The sequence below is a fragment of the Podarcis gaigeae genome (genome assembly GCF_964106915.1).
Source record: "Podarcis gaigeae genome assembly, chromosome: 13".
In the NCBI taxonomy this organism is placed as follows: Eukaryota; Metazoa; Chordata; class Lepidosauria; order Squamata; family Lacertidae; genus Podarcis; species Podarcis gaigeae.
This window is the reverse complement of record NC_139689.1, coordinates 26,422,908-26,446,198: the sequence shown is the minus strand read 5'-3', so window position 1 is coordinate 26,446,198 and position 23,291 is coordinate 26,422,908. Positions and strand designations below refer to the sequence as shown.

Below are 23,291 nucleotides of genomic sequence, written 5' to 3'. Positions count from 1 at the left end.
ATTCAAAAAGAATGGGCTGCATATTCCAACGCTGGAAGCCCACAGGCCTGAATAGCCTTTCTCATCACTCTGGTAAACTGGTGCCTAGCTAGATGAGTTCCATCACTGTGATTAAGGAAAGGGCCAGCTCCAGGAGGCCTGAGTTGCAGAAACCTCCTGACATCCTTGACCAGGCAGGGACCCCTCTGTGCTGTCAAAAGCAAATATTGATTTGCTAAAAAATGAAATAGCGGCAGACTAAATTCTTAATGTCTTGGCCGGCCACCCCAGCTGGAACAAATGCGCGAGAGAATGACAAACTTAGATCTGTAGTTGGTGGAATACCCGAGGCAATGGCCAATGTCTTCACACGAAAGGCTATAAAATCAGCCCAAGCTTTCTGGTAGGACCTGAGTAGAGGGGGCAAAGGAGGCGACTACTCCCTGTGTTAATATATGCTTCCAAGGTTCCAGAGGTGGTCTTCAGAAGGCTTGGGCAGCCATCGTGCTTCTGGTGCCAATAATCTGAAGCAGTATATCCAAAATTGAGACAGTGCAACAGCAATTTTATTAGACACCCCAGGGATAAATTTGGCCGAATATACAATGCTAAATTTTAAACAATGCAGGACAAAGGCCCGCAGAAGGCATGTAACCCTGTGGGAACACGATGACTGGTTTGCCAATACACTTGAAATGATTGGCCAAGAGGCCTGGGATGATCGTGGTGCCACCTTGGTGTGAGGATATTATTCCACCCACTCCAGGGTGGAGAGAACTGGATTGATGGCCTTCCCACAACCAGGACCATATTTTAAGATGCTCCCACTAACCCCTAAAAATAAGCCACTTGATTATGTCCCAGCTACTAACTGAATGCACAATCTCTTGTTCATGTTTAACATGTAATGCAGTGAGTCTGGAAAGGGCTATGAGTCTGTCATAAACCATGACAGGCAACAGGAAGTATTCAGTTGTACATAAGCAGACACCACTGCTCATTTGCAAGTAACACGTCACAAAGGACATGGTGTCATAAGAATCCACTCAGCAGGGGGCAGGATGAAGGCTTTCTCCACATGTGCTTCCCACTTGACTGTAGTATCCATATTCTATGGCACCTTCATGTTCTCATATCTCCACCCCCAAACTAAGACCACAAAGGATGTAGACAAGATAATTTCTATTTACTATGGAGTTGTGACTCCCATGTTAAACCCATTAATCTACACTCTCAGAAATCAGGAACTTATAGGGGCCTTGAGAAGACTTGTGGGAAGGAAAGTGGATTCATGAAAAAGATACCTTGATCATATTGAAGATTGAAATATTTTCTGTGCCCCTTGCTGTTATTGCTTCTGTTATTATCACAACCTTAACAGCTACTGAATACATTTGAAACTAGGAAAGCTGAATGTGTTGTGTTAAGATGGAAATAAAGGCTCCTTGAAAATATAACTGATATTCAAAAGATAAATTTCTTCACTCTTTCAGATGCAGCTAGGTGTAATAGTTGTCAATTGAAACCAATGAAAGGAGGCAAACAGTGATGGTCACACACAAGTTTTCAAGCAAAACAAGGAAATTTTCCCAGTATCATTTGAAAAGATAAAAATGTCATCTAACTACAGTGAAATGATGGAATTGATCCTGAATGAATGCTTTTTTATTAATCAATATAAGAATTTGCTAATGGATATACTGGGAAGGGGCACTAAAAATGAAGGGCAACTATGGATCCTTCTGGAGAATGCAGCAAGGATCACACAGTCTAATTCAGAGTGCAATGCTGATGTAGTATGTCTTACATGGCTCAGGACATCAATATCTTAAGGACCTCTTCTCCCCATACAAACTGACCTAGATCCTACACTTGTCAGCTGCGGCTCTTCTCCATGTCCCCACTCCTTCGAGAGGTTATGAGGATGACAACACAAGAATAGGCCTTTTCTGTGGTGGCTCCCCATCTGTGGAATGTTCCCCTGGAGAGACTCACATGGACCCATCATTGCATGTCTTTCGGCACCATGCAAAAGCATTTCTATTAACCCCCATTCTTTAAATAATCTATGGCCTGTTAAAAGGGGAGGGGTCTGTTATTATGATTATTTTATTATGTTGATGTGTATATTATGCTCTATATTATGCTTTTCTTATTATGCAGCCTCCCTAGGAGTGCTGAATCACTGATGCTCCAGGGATTATGCCACCACAGGGAATAATGGAGAAAGTGGTTTTAAAATATTGCCCATCTAATTGAGCTAACTAAAACACCTAGACTTTTCTTTCAGTTCCAAGTTTTCATGAGAACAAAATAGCAATCTATCCCTCCTGAAATGTTTCCACTATATCTAGAGAATCCTGAATTTTTCATAGAAAATAAAATGAGACTTTATTAAAGGAAACATGTATTGCATAAATAAATATGCTATCTTGTGCTGTTCTAGTGCATTATTTTTCAGAGATTCATGCAACATGAATCCTTCTTCATATTCCATATTTTTATTTTTATTTTGAACAGTGAACTGACAACTTGCTTTTTATTGTCCACTGGAACGATTTCAGTCTTTCTCATCCGATACACTGAAGGCTTACTAGAATTCCAGTACAGTTTGAAGAGTCCTGCATCTCAGTTTAATACCAAATGTTGACAAAGGACATTCAGGAAGTTTGGAAAGACCAAAACACTTAAAGGTATTAGTTGTTTATATACTTTGCCATGTTAGTTTTATTGTCATTACCCCACCTTATAGTAGTTTTTGTAGAATTTTGATCTGGAACTCTGACTGTTCCTCCAATCTGATCTGGTTCATTTGTATTGCTTAGAAGAATGCATAATGTGTGTGGGGTCGGGGGGGGGGGAGAAGAAGCACTACAGCTTCTTCTACTTAGCTATATCTTTTACAGCCCTGTATTTTGCTCAGTGTGACGAATCAGAAGGATGGCCAAGAATACAGGGACTTTCAAGAAACAACTGCATTTATTTTGAAATTCAGAAAGGAGTAAATGTCACCCTTGCTTCTCTAAACGGTTTATCCATGAAAATGAGCATAAGCGTTATGTACTAAAAAGCTATGTCAAAAGTGACAAAATAAATAAATTTGTTTGTAATACAAATATAACTATAAAATATTCAATTTTAAGTCAATATTTCTGCAAAATATTGGATCTTGAAACATATTTGTAGAAATACAGTAGGATATAATGCTGCTGGATTAAACTTCATAATATTTAAAAGTTGGATTTTTATGTAAATTGTTTCACAGGTATTTAAATGTAGGACACAAATTTCTTAAATTATGTGTAATAGTGAAGTTGCTCAGTTAGAGAGATAATAGGTTTCTGAGTATTATTTTTGAAATTGATCATAGTGGAAGTTATTCTGATTTCATTTTTCCTCATCTCTTTCTTGCCAAAAGGGATCCTTTAGGCTCACTGTACCCTATGCTCAGTGCAAGAATCTTCAACACAGAAAATGTCAAAGGGTTTGAATTTCTCTAAAGCAAGTTTGCAACACTATTTCCTTAGATTTGCTGATAGCTGATAATGAACCAATAGATTTTTTATATCAGTAATCTGTTCTCATTATTACAGTAACATACTTTCCCAAACCTTCTAGCAAAATACCATGCAGATATTACAAAATGAGGTCCCTTTCTCTTTCTTTCTTTTTTTGTATGTCATTGCAGATAATATTTGAATAAGGATATGAGAGAAGAAAATGAAACTGAATTGACTGAGTTTGTCCTCATTGGCTATTCTGGTCGGCCAAAGACAAGGATGGGACTCATTGTTTTCCTGATTGTTGTATATGCTATCACTGTAGTAGGAAATTTTATTATAATCTTGGTGACCACAACTGATCCTCGGCTTCACAATCCCATGTATTTTTTCCTCAGTAATTTGTCCTTCCTTGACATTTGCTATGCATCTTCTTCAATCCCACAGTCCATTGCAAACCTTCTGGTGGACAAACCCACCACGTCCTTTGCCATGTGTTACTTCCAAATGAGTGGTGGTGCCTACTTAGCAGTGACCGAATGCTTCCTGTTGGCTGTCATGGCTTATGACAGACTTATAGCCATTTCCAGCCCACTGCATTACATGTTAATCATGAACAAGAGACTGTGCATTCAGTTAGCAGCTGGGACATGGTCAATTGGCTTATTTTTAGGGGTTATTCCCATTTATGCCATACCAGCTCACTTTTGTGGGAAAAATATGATTGATTATTTGACATGTGAAGTCAAAGCAGTTATGAAGCTGGTTTGCTCAGATACTTCCTTGAGCCAGCTGGTTATGTTCTTCACTGGGAGTGTCACTTTGCTTGGTCCCTTTAGCTTTATCCTTTTCTCGTATTTGCGCATAATTGTGGCAATTCTAAGAATTCACTCAGCAGGGGGCAGGATGAAGGCTTTCTCCACATGTGCTTCCCACTTGACTGTAGTATCCATATTCTACGGCACCTTCATGTTCTCATATCTCCGCCCCCAAACTAAAACCACAAAGGATGTAGACAAGATAATTTCTATTTTCTATGGAGTTATGACTCCCATGTTAAACCCATTAATCTACACTCTCAGAAATCAGGAAGTTATAGGGGCCTTGAGAAGACTTGTGGGAAAGAAAGTGGATTCATGAAAAAGATACCTTGATCATATTGAGGATTGAAATATTTTCTGTGCCTCTTGCTGTTATTGCTTCTGTTATTATCACAACCTTAAAAGCTACTGAATTCATTTGAAACTAGGAAATCTGAATATGTTGTGTTAAAATGGAAATAAAGGCTCCTTGAAAATATAACTGATATGCTAAAGATAAATTTATTGTTTTAAAAGTAGCTTCTTTCATGTCAAAGCAAGTAATTCCTAAGAGTGTTTAAATCTACCATTGGAGATTAAAACTAAGGAAGTCGTGTACATGCACAATACAAACCAACTTAATACAAAATGCACTGTTGTATGATTAGAATTTCTGCATTAGCATATAAATAGTTGAAATGGTCTGATTAAAGTGACTACAATTTTCTAAATGTTGTAGATGTTAAATTACAAAATACCAGCCTGTAGGCTTAACCATAACACCCAAATGTATTTGCTTTCCACTTATGTCCCTATTTCCTAATCCCTTTGTATTTTGTTGTATTTTGTTGTATCCAATGCTATTCCAACTCAGAGAAGACCCATTGAAGTTGATGGGCATCATTAACTTAGGCTCATTAATTTATTCAGTAAAAAGGTTAATCAGACACCATAGATAAGAGAAAAATGAGCAAACTCAGATACCAAAGGTTAAATTGTATTCACAACTGGTCCTATGGTGACCAACTGTAATTGCCACAGTGGAGACAAATATTGGAGAAAATGAGCTAAAATGGCAGTTACTGATTCCAGCTAAGCAGATGGACTTCTTTCTTTCTTTTTTTTTTTTTTGTCCTTTCCCCTCCCTCTGATTGCAACCCGAGGAAAATATCTGCACATAGAAACAGAAGAGGAGGAGCGAAATGGCAGTTGATCAAAACCAAGCTTTTATTCAATGAGCTTTTTGTATTTGTTTTCTTATTATTCTTATTCTTATTTTGACAAAGTAACAATCATAAATAAATAAGAATAAAAATGTGAACTCCACCACTGAGATCATTCCATTATAACTATCCAACCTCCGAAAATTTCAACACCTCTTGCAATGGTTTGACCCCTTTCCGTTTTAACAGTACAAATTCTACAAACACTTCTCATATCTCCTCGAAATCATTTCTCCTGCATATTCCTTATCTTACCTTAATGGCACATGCTAATTTATCATTAATAGATATATCCCACACCTGTTTATACCATTCTTCAATTTTATATTCTGCTTGCTACTTCCCAGCTATCATAATTCATACAGCTGTCAATAAATTTGCGAGCAAGTCCTTCATAGCCTGTGAACCTTCCACTCCATCGTAAATTGATAATCATGCTACCTCTGGACTTTTGGCCAGCTTTAATCCAATGATTTCTCCTTAAACATAGGTACAATTTTTCATCAACATTTAGTGCAAATTTCTCCTAATAAATTCATTTGTTATGCAGTTTTCACTATGGTACACATTTTTGCAGGCAATTTTGCAAATGTAGTGCATTTTGGATTAATATATGCAGTTTTATGCTCAGTTTAATATATGTACTTTGTTTGCTTTGTGACCTATGTCACAAAATTCAGATACATGTAAATTTTGAGGGCTAGTTGTGTATTGGTTTGTGTTTTTGTTCAAGAGGTGTGAATTAGGCAACTTCTCCTTTAAATACAAACAAAATTAAATTTCTCTCCTCTTCCTATTGATGCAAAAGTATAATTGTTGTAAACAAAATTGAATTAGGCAAGTAACACTATGGGGAGCTTATTCACTTTCGGGTAACTAACAGGGGGTGGATCGACTGACTTTTTCTTTTTTGACAAAACACTTATATGATGGTTAATATGCTTTGTCTTATCAAAATCTCCTTCCACAATGAGTATTTCACGTATCTAAAATTCTTGCATCATTAATAGGAGTATTAGTGTCAGCATTATTTATAACCCAGCCTTGAAACAAATACAAGTATAGATCTATGAATATATATATTTTTTTAAAAAAATGGATGAGAACCTCAATAACAGTGGCATGAGTTTACTGCTCAAGTATTCCCAATTTGCCTTTTTTGAGATTTGAACATCTGTTAGGTCCCATCATGTACCCTGATATTCTTCCAAGTCAAAGTAAGAAACTATGAAGCAGAGTACTGTTAATTTCCTGCAGAAAGACATTTTCCCACTGGAGCCCAACAGCACTAATTAGGTCTTAACTTTGAATCCCATCAGGGAACATATAGCATTCCAAGAAACTTAAGAATTGCTTCATAATGTAGTTGTTGCATGAGTGGGAAAATATATTAAGGTTATTTTCTTTTTTAAATGTATTCAGGGAAGTGTACATCAGAAATAGCCTTCTGCAGTTCAAATATCTCTCTCAAGCTGAAACAAAGTCCTCTTCAAAGTCTGATTGAGATTAGATCATTTTCAGCTTTCCCTCTTGCTGATTTCTGCCAGGTCCCATTTATTCAATAGTTGTGGGGAGGCAAGGAGGAAAACTTTAGGAGAGGAGGCAGTTGCGCTTGGACCAGCCCCCCAAAATGAGACACAGTGACACAGGATTTTAGTTTAAGTTTTTGGGCAATTAACTTTATTAAATACAGAATTTGAGTGGTATTGGCTTAGGCATTGGAATCCCACAGACTATATCAGACTCCCGCTCACATCGCAGGGAGTCTGTTAAGGGTGAAACATCGCCAGAGGGAGCACCGCCAGTGGCAACCAACTTGAGCTCACTCCCAGTGTCCCCATGGGGTCCTGGCATGGCCCAAGCCCCTACCACGCAGTTTCGGACAAGATCCAGACTGACCCCTGAATTCCTTTAATGGAATACCCTTGACCTTGGAGGGGTATGTGATGGCCACTCCTCCCTCCCCCCCCCCCACATTGCTGTTCCAATGCCTAACTGCTAAACCTTACAAGGTTGTAGCGATTACTATGCGGTAGGTGGAAATTAAATGGCCCTGCCAATCTGCCAGATTGAAAAATTCCTACCAGGCCCCCATTGCAAAACAGGCGACCAACAAAGTGCATAGCAAGGCCAGATGCACAAAGGAAAGGGTGGGTGGGTGGGTGGGTGTTCCACTCTGCAAGGCAAAAGAGGTCCAGCAAACATCCCATAGGGCTTATATTGTTTCACAGCTACCCCACAAGCTAAGCGATTGGCTTTAGGGTCCAAGTGACTGCAAAATGACCAACTGGACCGGAACAGGCTTACCCTGCCTGCACCAGATAGTGGGGCATGCTCAGAGATCCAATCGCAACATGTACCCTCAGTCAAGTGGATCCGATTTGACAGAGGATAGAAAGCCTCCAAGCATGTATTCTGCCATCATATACACAGGGATATGTTGTAATCACTGCTGGTAGCATATGATTGGAAGGCTTAATCTTTATATACAAATTATATTTGACCTTTCCCACAGCACACCCCCAAATATAGTTATCTCACACAGTTGAGATGTTTTCAATATTGAACAGAATTTCAGCAACTCCAAAATCACCACCCCCACCTTTCATCCCCAAACCCACTCACTTAACTGACCATCCTTGGGGAGAGCCCTGAAACAAGCCAAGGCTATTAGCCTTGCTATTCAGGAGGCTGTTAGCTGCAAGATCAATCAAACCAGGACTCTTCCTATCGTTCTCAACATGTGTGCCTATCAGAAGAGTGATTCAGCTGTGTTCCTCTGCCTTAATCAGCTGAAAGACAAGTAACTGCTGGACTCCTTACTAGTGTGGTGCCAGATTTTAATTAAGTTTGATGAAGGAGGATTGCTTTGGATTGATGGCTAAGGGAAAAAAGTGGCAGCGAGAGCCCTCCGAGCCAGGTTGCTTAACCAGATCAAAAACAAAATCTAAACAATTAAGCCTGACAGACTTCTCGGACTGCACAATTGCCAAAATTGAACAAGAGGTGCCTGATGGGCTAGAAACAAGGACAAGGGAACTTTTCAAACCTTGTATTTAAGTGTTTGACTAAGAAGCTAACCAGGGGGAAGGAAGGACATATTATAGCAGAAAAAGAAAGATCAAATCATTCATTAAGGAGACATTAAACCTACAAAGACCAGTTGCTCCAGTTCTAAGCGGCCAAGCATGAAGAGAAATCCTCATTACCCCTTATGGCCTCACAAACTCCACAGCATCACTGTCTATAATTTAGAGGAATGCGTGTAAAGGAGATGAGGTGGGCAAGCTTTTTAAGTCTGAGATCCACATTCTTACTAGAACAGCTTCAGGGTGTGTGTTACATATTACTGGTGGTGAGAGCAAAGGTAAAAGCAGTTGGGCTCAGAGGCAAACAGTGTGGGGAGCAACATACAAAATACTTGCTTTTCTCCTAAAAACTGCTTTCCTGCCATGAAAAATAATAATCAAAGGCTTATACAGGCATAGCTCTTTCTTCCATCAAAGCAAGCAGTTCAATAATACATTCATGCACTTGAGGAGAAAGGTCATTTTCAAAGGCAAAGAGGTGTGGCATGGTGAGAGTCTGAAACACCAGACAGAGCGAGCATGAGTACTGCAAACACCCCCTGGATCTGAGGATCCACACCTCTGTACACATGTAGAGTGTCCATGGTTAGATGCTTCGGAATATCAGTTGCTGGAAAATGCAGGAGGAGAGAGAACACTTGTGCCCAGGTTCTGCTTGGGGATTTCCCATGAGCATATGGCTGGCCACTGTGACAGCAGGATGCTGAGTTATATGGACCCTTGGGCTGAGTTCCTTTCCCTAGTCATAGTCCAAGAGTTGAACACTAGAGGGCAGGGACAGCGGCTCAGGGTCTGAAGGCATGACCCTGTTATTTCCCACAACCAAGTTGCATAAAACCTCCAAAGGGCTACTGTGTCATAGATAATAGTGACAATGTTAAATATGGCCCTTGGTTTACTGGGCATATCTAGGCACAATTGAAAGTGCTGCTATTGAACTTTGAAAGCCATCTACAGGTTGAGGAAGGCCAATATGCTAACAGATAAATGTACTCAGGTCTTAAGAATCAGCATAAGAGATCCTGCTCATAAGCCCAAGATCAAGATAAATGAATTTACTGGGATTAAGAGACAGGGCCTGCTTTATTGTCAACTCATTTTGGAGCAACTTTGACTCAACATGGTATAGTTAAGAGTGTTGACCCTGGGAGACCAATTCCCACTGTTGCTCATTTTAACTTGATACAGCCTTACTTTTTAAACTGACTGTGTATGAGTATATGAACTTGCTTGTGGGTATGTTTTTGTTTTTACATTTAAATTTTACTTAAACTCATTAAAAAGATATACAAAGGTTTATACCCAGTACAAAGTATTTTTTAAAAAAATAAACCAGAACAAAAAAATCCTAATCTAAAAAGAAACCATTCCTCAACAAGAGGGACTATATCTTTCCAAAACTTGCTTCTTTTTCCATTGTTGATTCCATTTGTTTGTTTCTTTGAAATAATTCCTTTACCTTACAATAAGTCTTCTTAAGGCTCCTTTTACTTCTTGATTTCTGAGTGTGTAGATGAGTGGGTTTAACATGGGAGTCACAGTTCCATAGAAGAGTGAAATTGCCTTATCCAGTTCATTTGTGGTTTTAGTTTGAGGTCGGATATATGAAAATATAGCAGTTCCAAAGAAAATGGTTACCACAGTCAAATGGGATGCACATGTAGAAAAAGCCTTTAGTCTCCCTTCTGATGAATGGATTCTCAGAACTGCCACAATAATGCGTAAATATGAGAAAAGGATAAAGGCAAAAGGAGCAAGCAATGTGAGGGATCCAATGAGGAACATAAGCAGTTGCCTCATGGAGGTATCTGAGCAAGCAAGCTTCATAACAGCTATGAGTTCACATGTGAAATGATTGATCACATTTCTCCCACAAAAGCGAGCTGGCAGGGCATAATTGGGAATAACTCCTAAGAAAAAGGCACTTGACCATGTCCCAGCTGCTAACTGAATGCACAATCTCTTGTTCATGATTAACATGTAATGTAGTGGGCTGGAAATGGCTATAAGCCTGTCATAAGCCATAACAGCCAACAGGAAGCATTCAGTCGTTCCTAACCAGACACCATTGTTCATTTGTAAATAACACATCGTAAAGGACATGGTGGGTTTGTCCACCAGGAGATTTGCAATGGCCTGTGGGATGGAAGATGTTGAATATCCAATGTCAAGGAAGGACAGATTACCAAGGAAAAAGTACATGGGGTTGTGGAGTCGAGGATCAGCAATGGTGCCCAAAATAATAAGAACATTTCCTGCAATGGTTATGGAGTAGACAACTGTCAGGAAAGCAATTAATCCCATTCTTGTCTTTGGTCGACCAGAATAGCCGATGAGGACAAATTCAGTCACTGCAGTCTCATTTTCATCTTCCATATCCTGAATCAAATATTCAATGACACTGAGAATGTGATTTTCTAAAGAAAGGACATAACCAGCTTGCTAGTCAATAGCATTCAGGTATTTCAGTCATTAACACACTCTAACTTCATAAAAAAAATCACAATCCCACTAACATCAGAGATCACTAGAACTTGTGAAGGTAAATTCATATAGGATTGCATCCAACAACATGTCTAATCTTAAGTAAAGAAATACTGAATTCAATCAGATACACTCTAAGTTTATTTGGAGGTTATCAAACAAACACGATTTGTGTCACTGCATTTTGTGTGTGCTTACAATGGATCCCTAATCCAATAAATCTGAGTGAATTAAATGTTTTTGAATTTTTCTTTTCTTTTGTTTATGCTTCCCAAAAAATTTAACAAGATGAATACATTATTCAAGTTCAATTTCTCATTTAAAAAGAGATGGCTGCTCATTCAATACATATAGAAATATACTTTTAAAATAGACAGTGAATACCTTCAAATGCCTTTGACCTTCAAAACATTTTTGATGTCCTTCATCAGCAGTTGTTACTAAAATTAGAATTGACATTTTTTAACCACTGGTATTCACCTGGTGGATCATGATCCATTCATGGGTCACAGCCAAACACAAGATGGTCTTCCAGAGGAGTCTTTCAGATATGGAAGGTAAAAAAAAATAAGAAGCTGGCTGAAAAATTAATATTTGAGATAAAGTGGATCCTGAGTCTGAAAAGGTTTTATAACATTATGGGATAGAGGATTGCCTTAATAAAGTATCAATTTCTGATCCTTGGAGAGTTTCAAAATGTTCTAAGTAGATAGAAGGACAGAGCAGAAGGTAGTGGGTATATGTTTTGTTCATATATGGGGGGAAAGAGCCCTTCTCTCAGGCTTTTTCCTTAGTTAGTTTATATTTTTAAATACACATCCTTATTCTGCATTCCCTTGGGTACATAGTCCCAGGAGACTCATTGATTCAGCAGCCTCAAAAACACTCTCTTGCAATGCAGAATTGAATCTGTACATGCTCCTATTGTAAAGAAAAAAAAAGGAATCTGGTGCGTTTTTTGTGGGGGTGGTCCATAACACAGCAATTGAGTACATTTTAAATGAAAAGTTGCCCAACAACTCCAGGTAGGATTGCAAATTTGCCCAACAACTCCAGGTAGGGTTGCAAATTTCCCAGCCTGAAATCCTGGAAAGCTGACATGGACATACTTATTCCTAAAAATGTTTACCTTTGACATGTCAACTAGATTTGCAACTAGATTTATTAGCAATATTAACACAACAGGTGCAGATAAAACCTTGCTCCCTGCCTAAAATAGATTTTTCAATAGTTGTAGAATCATTCATCCACTTTAAATGTGGTGCCTTTCCCCTTCCCACACGTCTTCTTAATGCTCCTTTTACTTCCTGATTTCTGAGTGTGTAGATGAGGGGGTTTAACATGGGTGTCAGTACCCCACAGGAAAAAAGAAATGGTTTTATCAAGCTCTCGTGTGTCTTTACTTTGAGGTTTGAGGAATGAAAATATAGCAGTGCCGAAAAAAATGCTTACCACAGTCAGGTGGGAAAAGCCAGCTTGAGAAAGCCTTCTACCTGCCACCTGATGAATGAATTATTAGCATGACCATTATAATGCACAAGTATGAGAAAAGGATAAAGGCAAAGGGGCCAAGAAATGTGAGAATCCCAGTTAAAAACATTAGCAGTTAGTTCAAAGAGGTATCTGGGCAGGTAAGCTTCAGAACTGCTTTCACTTCGCATGTCACATGGCTAATTATGTTGTTTCTGCAAAAGTGAGTTGGCATTGCATAAATTGGGACTATCGCTAAAAATACACCACTGCTCCATGTTCCAGCAGCTAACTGAATACAACATCTCTTGCTCATGATTTGCATGTAGTGCAGTGGACTGGAAATGGCTATATACTGGTCATAAACCACAATGGCCAAGAGGAAGCATTCAGTCATACCTAACCAGACACCACTGCTCATATGCAAGTAACACACTGCAAATGGTGGGTTTGTCCACCAGAAGATTCACATTCTTACTTGAACAGCTTTCTGGGGGGTGGATCACATACTACTGGTGGTGAGAGCAAAGGTAAAAGCAGTTGAGCTCAGAGGCAAAAAGTGTGGGGAACAACATACAAAATACAACCTTTCCCCTATAGGCTGCATTTCTGCCATGAAAAAATCAAAGGCTTATACAGGCATAGCTCTTTCTTCCATCAAAGCAAGCAGTTCAATAATACATTCATGCACTTGAGGAGAAAGGTCATTTTCAAAGGCAAAGGGGTGTGGCATGGTGAGAGTCCGAAACACCAGACAGAGCAAGCATGAGTACTGCATACACCCCCTGGATCTGAGGTTCCACACCTCTGTACACATGTAGAGTGTCCATGGTTAGAGGCTTCGGAATATCAGTTGCTGGAAAATGCAGGAGGAGAGAGTACACTTGTGCCCAGGTTCTGCTTGGGGATTTCCCATGAGCATATGGCTGGCCACTGTGACAGCAGGATGCTGAGTTATATGGACCCTTGGGCTGAGTTCCTTTCCCTAGTCATAGTCCAAGAGTTGGACACAAGAGGGCAGGGACAGCGGCTCAGGGTCTGAAGGCATGACCCTGTTATTTCCTACAACCGAGTTGCATAAAACCTCCAAAGGGCTACTGTGTCATAGATAATAGTGACAATGTTAAATATGGCCCTTGGTTTACTGGGCATATCTAGGCACAATTGAAAGTGCTGCTATTGAACTTTGAAAGCCATCTACAGGTTGAGGAAGGCGAATATGCCAACAGATAAAAGTACTCAAGTCTTAAGAATCAGCATAAGAGATCCTGCTCATAAGCCCAAGATCAAGATAAATGAATTTACTAGGATTAATAGACAGGGCCTTCTTTACTGTCATTTACCAATTTACACTGTTGCTCTCTTCAAGTTGTTACATCCTGACTTTTTTAAACTGACTGTGTATGAGTATAGGTACTTGCTTGTGAATTCGTTTTTCTTTTTACATTTTGTTTTTACTGATAGTCATCAAAAGATATGAAAAAGTTTATACCCAGCACAAAGTATCTTTTTAAAATAAACCTGAATAAAGGGGGGGTTAGTCTAAAAAGAATCAGGAGCAAAGAGAAGGAAGGAGGTTAGAGAGATGGAAGAAAGAAAAAGAAAGAGGAAAAATATAAGGGGGAGTAAAAGGGGGATTATAGGTAAAAGATGAAAAGACTTTTGATTCTCTGTAAGCGAAATATAATTAGTTGTTCAAAGTATTCACTCAAATAGACATCAAACTATTTTATTTTCTATAAAACAGTATTTTTTCCCCAATCTTCAAATACATTTACTAAATGTTCATCTTCTCTTTCATGCAAAATGTTCATAAGAAGTTTCCAATCCTTAATAGAAGTCTATAATGATTTCTCCTGCTTAACCATGTTAAGTTTGTTATCTGAGCTAAGTCCCATAATTTTATCAACCAATTCTCAATAGGAAGGACTATATCTTTCCAGAACTTGCTTGTTTTTTTCATTGTTGATTCCATTTGTTTCATTCTTTTAAATATTTCCTTTACCTTACCATAAGTCTTCTTAAGGCTCCTTTTACTTCTTGATTTCTGAGTGTGTAGATGAGTGGGTTTAACATGGGAGTCACAGTTCCATAGAAGAGAGAAATTGCCTTATCCAGTTCATGTGTGGTTTTAGTTTGGGGTCGGATATATGAGAATATAGCAGTGCCATAGAAAATGGTTACCACAGTCAAATGGGAGGCACATGTGGAAAAAGCCTTTAGTCTCCCACCTGATGAATGGATTCTCAGAACTGCCACAATAATGCGTAAATATGAGAAAAGGATAAAGGCAAAAGGAACAAGCAATGTGAGGGATCCAGAGAAGAACATAAGCAGTTGGCTCACGGAGGTATCTGAGCAAACAAGCTTCATAACAGCTATGACTTCACATGTGAAATGATTGATCACATTTCTCCCACAAAAGCGAGCTGGCGTGGCATAAATGGGAATAACCCCTAAAAAAAAGGCACTTGACCATGTCCCAGCTGCTAACTGAATGCACAATCTCTTGTTCATAATCAGCATGTAATGTAGTGGGCTGGAGATGGCTATAAGCCTGTCATAAGCCATAACAGCCAACAGGAAGCATTCAGTTGTACCTAACCAGACACCACTGCTCATTTGCAAGTAACACATTGCAAAGGACATGGCGGGTTTGTCCACCAGGAGATTTGCAATGGCCTGTGGGATGGAAGTTGTTGAATATCCAATGTCAAGGAAGGACAGATTACCAAGGAAAAAGTACATGGGGTTGTGGAGTCGAGGATCAGCAATGGTGCCCAAAATAATAAGAACATTTCCCGCAATGGTTATGGAGTAGACAACTGTCAGGAAAGCTATTAATCCCATCCTTGTCTTTGGTCGACCAGAATAGCCGATGAGGACAAATTCAGTCACTGCAGTCTCATTTTCCTCTTCCATATCCTGAATCAAATATTCAATGACACTGAGAATGTGATTTTCTAAAGAAAGGACATAACCAGCTTGCTAGTCAATAGCATTCAGGTATTTCATTCATTAACACACTCTAACATGCTAAAAAAATCGCAAGCAGTTACTTTTAAAACCTTACAAATCTTACTCCCTTTTCAAATTACATCAAAACTAAATTGCAGCCATGTGGGCACTCTTTTAACATGCTTACATTCTATCCTTTTTAATTGAGAAATCGATTGGTTGGGGGGGTGAGGTTTGTATAAATGCGTTGCAAACTATGGGAATCCCCTATCAACCTGCCATTTCTTCTTCTGTATTTTGCTGGTTTATTCTCATCATCAAATGGATGGCTCACACACAGGTTTTCAGGTAAGATAAGGAATTTTTCCTAATATCATTTGAAAAGATAAAAATGTCACCTGAGTGCAGTGAAATGATGGAATTGATTCTGAATGAATGCTTTTTAAAGTAAGAAATATAAGAATTTCCTCATGGATGCATTGGGAACAGGCACTAAAAATGAGGGGCAACATTTGATCTTTCTGGAGAATGCAGTAAAGATCACACAGTCCACTTAATAACTAAACCTTGTACTTTGAATTTATGCAGAAGTCTCCATATTGTCTTAATTCAATTGGACTAATGGGAGAAAGTTACTATGCTAACTTACTTAAATTCATTTAACTCAGGATTCAAGTTACACTTTTGTGATTTCCCCTGCCACTGAAGCAATACATTGTTCAGGGAATCTCCCTGACCTTCCAAAACGGCTGCAGAAAGATAATGGAAAATTGTTCTTCTGCAAACCTGCATAACAGTAGAATTGAATTTCTGTTTCCAAATTATGTCCCACTAACATCAGAGATCACTAGGACTTGTGAAGGTAAATTCATATAGGATTGCATCCAACAACATGTCTAATCTTAAGTAAAGACACATTGAATTCTATCAGATATACTCTACGTTTATTTGGAGGTTATCAGACAAATATGATTTCTGTCATTGCATATTGTATGTGCTTACAATGGATGCCCAAACCAATAAATGCAGATGTATTAATTGCTGTTTTTGTGCATTTGAATATTTGTTTTCATTTTGTTTAATCTTCCCAGTATATTTAACAAGATGAATACATCATTCAAGTTCATTTTCTCATTTAAGAAGAGACAGCTGCTGATTCAATACATATAGAAATATACTTTTAAAATAGACAGTGAATACCTTGAAATGCCTTTGACCTTCAAAGCATTTTGGATATCCTGCATCAGCATTTGTTATTAAACTGAGAGTTGACATTTTTAACCACTGGTCTTCACCTAGTGGATCATGATTCACTCATGGGTCACAACCAGACCAAAGACAGCCCGCCAGAGCAGTCTTTCATATATGAATGGTAAAAAATAAAAAACAAGAAGTATGTTGAAATATCAATATCTGAGCTAAGTATGGATCCTGTGTCTGGGAAAGTTTTATAACATTATGGGTACACAGGATAAAGGATAGCATTAATAAAGTATTAATTTCTGGTGCTTGGAAAGTTTCAAAATGTTCCCAGTAGAGAGAATGATGGTGCAGAAGGCAGTAGATATATGTTCGGGGAAAGAAAAGCCATTTTCCCCTGAGTTAGTTAGTATTTTTAAATCTGCATCCTTATTCTGCATTCCCTTGGCTACATAGTCCCAGGAGCCTCATTGATTCAACAGCCTCAAGAACACTCTCCATGCAATGCAGGGTTTTGTGTGTACCTGCTCATATTGCAAAGAAAAATAAAGAAATCTGGTGTGTTATATGTGGGGGTGGTCCATAACACAGCAGTTGAGTACATTTTAAATGAAAAGTTGCCCAACAACTACAGGTAGGGTTTGCGAATCTCCCTGCCTGAAATCCTGGAAAGCTGCCACCAGTCATTGAAGACAATACCTAACCAGATGGACCGGTGGTCATAACTTGTATAAGGTGACTTTTAATGTACCTGTGTTTCACAGCAGTTCCAAACTCATCCCCCTCACTGTTTCATTTCATGATGAGTTGATTTCCAAATTCCCTTTATCTACATACATCTCCTTAGAATTTTAATAGATTTGCCATTGAATGACATGGATGGAGATTCTTCTACCTAAAAATGTTTACCTTTGACATGTCAGCAAGATTTGCAAGAATCTTTTATTAGCAATACTAACAGAAGAGGTCCAGATAAAAGATTGCTCCTTGTTTTACTGTGGCACCTTTTCCCTTCACACAAGTCTTCTTAATGCTCCTTTTACTTCCTGATTTCTGAGTGTGTAGATGAAAGGCTTTAGCATGGGTGTCACTACCCCATAGAAGGAGAAACAGTTTTATCCAGCTCTCAAGTGTCTTAACTTTGGGGCTTGAGGTATGAAAATATAGCAGTGCCATAGAAAAAGCTTACCACAGTCAGGTGGGAAGCACATGTAGAGAAAGCCTTCAACTTGCTACCTGATCAATGAATTCTTAGGGTGGCCATTATAATACGCAAGTATGTGAAAAAGATAAAGGCAAAAGGGCCAAGAAATGTGAGAACCCCAGTTCAGAACATTACCAGATGGTTCAAAGAGGTATCTGGGCAGGTAAGCTTCAGAACTGCCTTCACTTCACCTGTCACATGGACAATCATGTTGTTTCTAAAAAAGTGAGCTGGCATTGCATAAAATGGGACTATCCCTAAAAATACATCAGTGTTCCATGTTCCAGCTGCTTACTGAACACAACACCTCTTGTTCATGGTTAGCATGTAATGCAGTGAACTGGAAATGTCTATATACTGGTCATAAACCATGATGGCCAAGACGAAGCATTCAGTCATACCTAACCAGACACCACTGCTCATTTGTAAGTAACACATTGCAAAGGACATGGTGGGTTTGTCTGCCAGAAGATTTGCAATGGTCTGTGGGATGGAAGTTGTTGAATATCCAAGAAGGATCCAAGAATGTCAAACAAGGACAGATTATTGAGGGAAAAGTACATGGGGTTGTGGAGTCGGCATCAGCTCTCTTCCTCCTTCTGCCATTCCTATCCATCTACGTCTGCTCTTGGGGGCGGGGACATGTTGCAACCATCTAGAATAGATCTAGACAGGACTGGGGGAACCTTAAGGGTGGAGAGGAAATAGCTGGAAATTGCTTCCCTGGGATGATCATGAAATATATTGTAGTCAAGGCTGATGAGCCATCATTTTTACTTTGGTTAATAGTTTCAGATTTGTTTAAAAAAATGAAAAGTATGTTGTTGTTTTTTTTAAAAAGTTCAATAATATTGAATGTGAAATCTTAAACATATTTATTTGCCAATTACATAAGATGTAAAAAAATTATACATTGTTTGGTAACAAATAATAAACAAACAAACAAACAAACAAAACTCTCAAAGCAGATAAAACTATTAAAATAACAATTTACAGTAATAATTTAACACTTTTGAAAAGTTTAAGTGACAATAAATTATAAACAGATTAAAAGTTGCATAAACCTTCTAAGTAACTGGGTATTTACAATAAATATTTTTGTCATTTCTCCTGGGTGTCCTTTATTAGTAGTTGGTATTAAATGAAAGAAAAGCCCTATAAGACTTATTACTTTGTTTCTTAGTTAGCTAATATTTTTAAACCATGGTTTTCCTCTACATTCCCGCTGGAGTATATTCCCAAGAATGTCACTGATTCAGCAACCTAAGAACAGCCTCACACCATGCAAAATTCATGCTGTTAATCTTTAAAGAAAGAAATTAAGCCTCCAAATAATTTTTCATTTAGGTAAAAATGAACATGGGCAAATGGGATTGCTGCCCTCTCTGAAACTGACTGCAGTCATAGACTAATTAAAATACACTGATTTTACTGAGGCCTATTGAATCCACTCTGAAAAAAACATAGTTGAAAACCACCCATTTAAAATAAAGGGGAGGAGGGCTGCAATAGATGCTAGAATATCAACCCACATAAATATTAAATAAAAAGAGGAAAGAACGGGGGGGGGGGGATATTACTGAACTGTCTATGTATCATTCTCTGGTGAGGAAATTTCAAAGATGTGACTTCACAATTAAAAATGCCCTTGGTGGTAACTCAGAATGCTACAACTTCAGAAAAAGATTATTATTATTATAATTATTATTAAAAAGGAGGGAGTAAAAGGGGGAAAATAAAAAGTAAAAGATGAAAAGACTTTTGATTCTCTGTATTCACTCAAAAGGATATCAAACGATTTAATTTTTATAAACCAATATTTTCTTTCAATCTTCAAATCCAGTTACTACACGTTCATTTTCTCTTTCATGCAAAATGTTCATAAGAGGTTTCCAACCCAAAAAAAGAATATAATGATTTTTTTCCTGATTAAACATGATAGGTTTGTAAGCTCAGCTAAGTCCCATAATTTTATTAACCATTTCTCAATAGGAGGGACTATATCTTTCCAGAACTTGATTGTTTTTTCATTGTTGAATCCATTTGTTTGTTTCCTTTAAATAATTCCTTTACCTTACAATAAGTCTTCTTAAGGCTCCTTTTACTTCTTGATTTCTAAGTGTATAGATGAGTGGGTTTAACATGGGAGTCACAGTTCCATAGAAGAGAGAAATTGCCTTATCCAGTTCATTTGTGGTTTTAGTTTGGGGTCGGATATATGAGAATATAGCAGTGCCATAGAAAATGGTCACCACAGTCAAATGGGAGGCACATGTGGAAAAAGCCTTTAGTCTCCCACCTGATGAATGGATTCTCAGAACTGCCACAATAATGCGTAAATATGAGAAAAGGATAAAGGCAAAAGGAACAAGCAATGAGAGGGATCCAGAGAAGAACATAAGCAGTTGGCTCACGGAGGTATCTGAGCAAATAAGCTTCATAACAGCTATCAGTTCACATGTGAAATGATTGATCACATTTCTCCCACAAAAGCGAGCTGGCATGGCATAAATGGGAATAACCCCTAAAAAAAGGCCACTTGACCATGTCCCAGCTGCTAACTGAATGCACAATCTCTTGTTCATAATAAGCATGTAATGTAGTGGGCTAGAAATGGCTATAAGCCTGTCATAAGCCATAACAGCCAACAGGAAGCATTCAGTCGTTCCTAACCAGACACCACTGCTGGCTTGCAAGGAACACATTGCAAAGGACATGGTAGGTTTGTCAACCAGGAGATTTGCAATGGCCTGTGGGATGGAAGTGGTTGAATATCCAATGTCAAGGAAGGACAGATTACCAAGGAAAAAGTACATGGGGTTGTGGAGTCGAGGATCAGCAATGGTGCCCAAAATAATAAGAACATTTCCCGCAATGGTTATGGAGTAGACAACTGTCAGGAAAGCAATTAATCCCATTCTTGTCTTTGGTCGACCAGAATAGCCGATGAGGACAAATTCAGTCACTGCAGTCTCATTTTCCTCTTCCATATCCTGAATCAAGTATTATCTTCAAAGACACTGAGAATGGGATTTTCTAAAGAAAAGAAATAACCAACTTGCTAGTCAATGGTATTCAGGTATTTCAGTCATTAACATAATGTAAAATGCTAAAGATTCACATGCAGTTATTTTTAAAATCTTACACATGTTTCTTTGAGGGAAAATCTTACCATGTTTCTTTAAGGGAAGCCATGCAGGCACTCTTGTAACTTGCTTACATTTTATCCTCTTTAACTGAGAAATAGTTTAGTTATAAAAGAAAAAAGTTTGTATAAATGCATTGCGAACTATGGAAATCCCCTATCGATCTGCCATTTCTTCCTCTGTATCTTGCTGATTTAATTTCATCATCAAATGGCTGGCTGATCACGCATAATCTTGGCACACATTGGGGTCTGACCACTTAATAGTATAGCATACATCTCCCACAGACCATCTGAAATAGCGGTATGTGTTTTAGAAAAGCTGCATTAATAATTCAGAAATTATGGCCACACAGAAGTTTTCCAGCAAGATGAAGAAATTTTCCCAATTTGAAAAGATAAAAATGTTGCCTAAGTACAGTGAAATTATGGAACTGATCCTGAATGAGTGCTATTTTTAAGTAATGAATATAAGAATTTGTTTATGGATGCATTGGGAAGAGGCAGTAAAAATGAGGGGCAACATTTGATCCTTCTGGTGAATGCAGCAAGGATCACACAGTCCAATTTAATAATTAAATCTTGTACTTTGAATTTATGCAGAAGTCTCCATATTGTCTTAATTCAATTGGACTAATGGGAGAAAGTTACTATGCTAACTTACTTAAATTCATTTAACTCAGGATTCAAGTTACACTTTTTGATTTCCCCTGCCACTGAAGCAATACATTGTTCAGGGAACCTCCCTGACCCTCCAAAAGAGCTGCAGAAGGATGATGGAAAACTGTTCTTCTGCAAACCTCCATAACATTATAATTATACTGCTGCTTCCAATTTACATCCCACTAACATCAGAGTTCACAGGGACTTGTGAAGTTAAGTTCATATAGGATTGCATCCAACACCATATCTAATCATAAGTAAAGACATATTGAATTCATTCAGATATACTGTAGGCTTTTCGTAAAGTGATCAAACAAATATGATTTGCATGTTGAGTCCCACAATGCCACCCACCAAAAAATTCACACTTCACACATGATTTTTTGTTTAAGGTTTTTGGCATAATTTTGGCCACAACTTTATTCAAATACAAAAAATGTGAGTGGTTGCTTAGGCATTGGTTATGACTATCTGTCCTTGCCCTCAAGGACAGAGCTGGCCCTTCCGGACACCAACGGAAGCCAGCGTGGGAAACAAGTACTGGGTGAGAAAATGAAGCTGGGCAACAGTCTAACACTTCTCACCCTCATGTTCCGGTGGGGCTTGCACGGCCCAGGTCCGACTCCGGGGACAAGGACGAAAGAATGGCAAGCCCCTGGATTCCTTTAACGGAATTCCCTTTCGCATCATTTGGAGGGATAGGCACTTACCCCTCCAAGCACCAATTTAACCAATGCCTAACTGCCAACCACAAGTTGTGACGATTTGCTACGCAGTAGGCAAAAACCAAATGGCACCAGCCAATCAGCCAAATGGCAAAATTCCTACCAGGCCCCCACACCAAGGCGAACGACCCCATGACAGGCATAGCAAGGTCAAGCGAACAAGAAAAAACCACCCTATAAAAGGGCGGGAGGGCGGGTGATCCGATGCAAAACGGCCAAGAGAATGTCCAACGTCTGGCCCCTGTATTTAAAGATCTGACCCCTCCTCCATATTGGCAACAATCAAAACTCCCCAGTAACCCAATTTTAACCACTTAAAGGCTTGGGTTCCTCACCAAATTTGCCTAGTCACTGCAGGGTGGCCTGTTTCCCCAACCGCAACACGTGCTCTCTGTTAAGGAGAACACGCTTTGTGGGAATGCGTTTTGTGTGTGCTTACAATGGATGCCCAAACCAATAAATGCGGATGAATTGATTGTTGTTTGCTCATTTGAATTTTTGTTTTTATTTTTGTTTAATCTTCCCAATCAATTTACAAGCTGAATACATCTTTCAAGTTCATTTTCTCTTTTAAAAAGAGACGACTGCTCATTCAATATACCGTAATTTTCGCTCCATAGGGCGCACCGGACCATAGAGCGCACCTCGTTTTTAGAGGGGGAAATCAAGAAAAAAAATATATTATTTCCCCCCCAGCCCCAAAGAGCAGCGTACAGGCTGCGCGCAACCTCTCCCTGCCGGAGGAGTTGTGCATGGCTATGGCACAAGCCAGGACAGCGAGCGGGATGGACCCCGCTCGCTGTTTTGGCTTCCTCTTTAGCCTTGCAAAACCTTTCCCTGGCACAAGCCAA

General features: G+C 38.8%; 4 protein-coding genes across 4 annotated transcripts; 1 reads left to right on the top strand and 3 right to left on the bottom strand.

Moving 5' to 3' along the window:
- Positions 1-3,686: 3,686 nt before the first annotated feature.
- Positions 3,687-4,676, top strand: LOC310829653 (olfactory receptor 13H1-like; the record flags this gene model as incomplete). Its single annotated transcript, XM_083708374.1, has 1 exon — positions 3,687-4,676. The coding sequence occupies one exon, from the start codon at positions 3,687-3,689 to the stop codon at positions 4,617-4,619; it is 933 nt and encodes a 310-aa protein (XP_083564500.1). The 3' UTR covers positions 4,620-4,676.
- Positions 4,677-10,046: 5,370 nt separating this feature from the next.
- On the bottom strand, positions 10,047-10,967 carry LOC310829676 (olfactory receptor 13H1-like; the record flags this gene model as incomplete). Its single annotated transcript, XM_083708400.1, has 1 exon — positions 10,047-10,967. The coding sequence occupies one exon, from the start codon at positions 10,965-10,967 to the stop codon at positions 10,047-10,049; it is 921 nt and encodes a 306-aa protein (XP_083564526.1).
- Positions 10,968-14,546: 3,579 nt separating this feature from the next.
- On the bottom strand, positions 14,547-15,467 carry LOC310829674 (olfactory receptor 13H1-like; the record flags this gene model as incomplete). The annotated part of the gene is made up of 1 exon (XM_083708398.1): positions 14,547-15,467. One exon carries the CDS (start codon positions 15,465-15,467, stop codon positions 14,547-14,549), a length of 921 nt encoding a protein of 306 aa, XP_083564524.1.
- A 4,509-nt stretch (positions 15,468-19,976) lies between these two features.
- Positions 19,977-20,897, bottom strand: LOC310829677 (olfactory receptor 13H1-like; the record flags this gene model as incomplete). Its single annotated transcript, XM_083708401.1, has 1 exon — positions 19,977-20,897. The coding sequence occupies one exon, from the start codon at positions 20,895-20,897 to the stop codon at positions 19,977-19,979; it is 921 nt and encodes a 306-aa protein (XP_083564527.1).
- Positions 20,898-23,291: the final 2,394 nt, after the last annotated feature.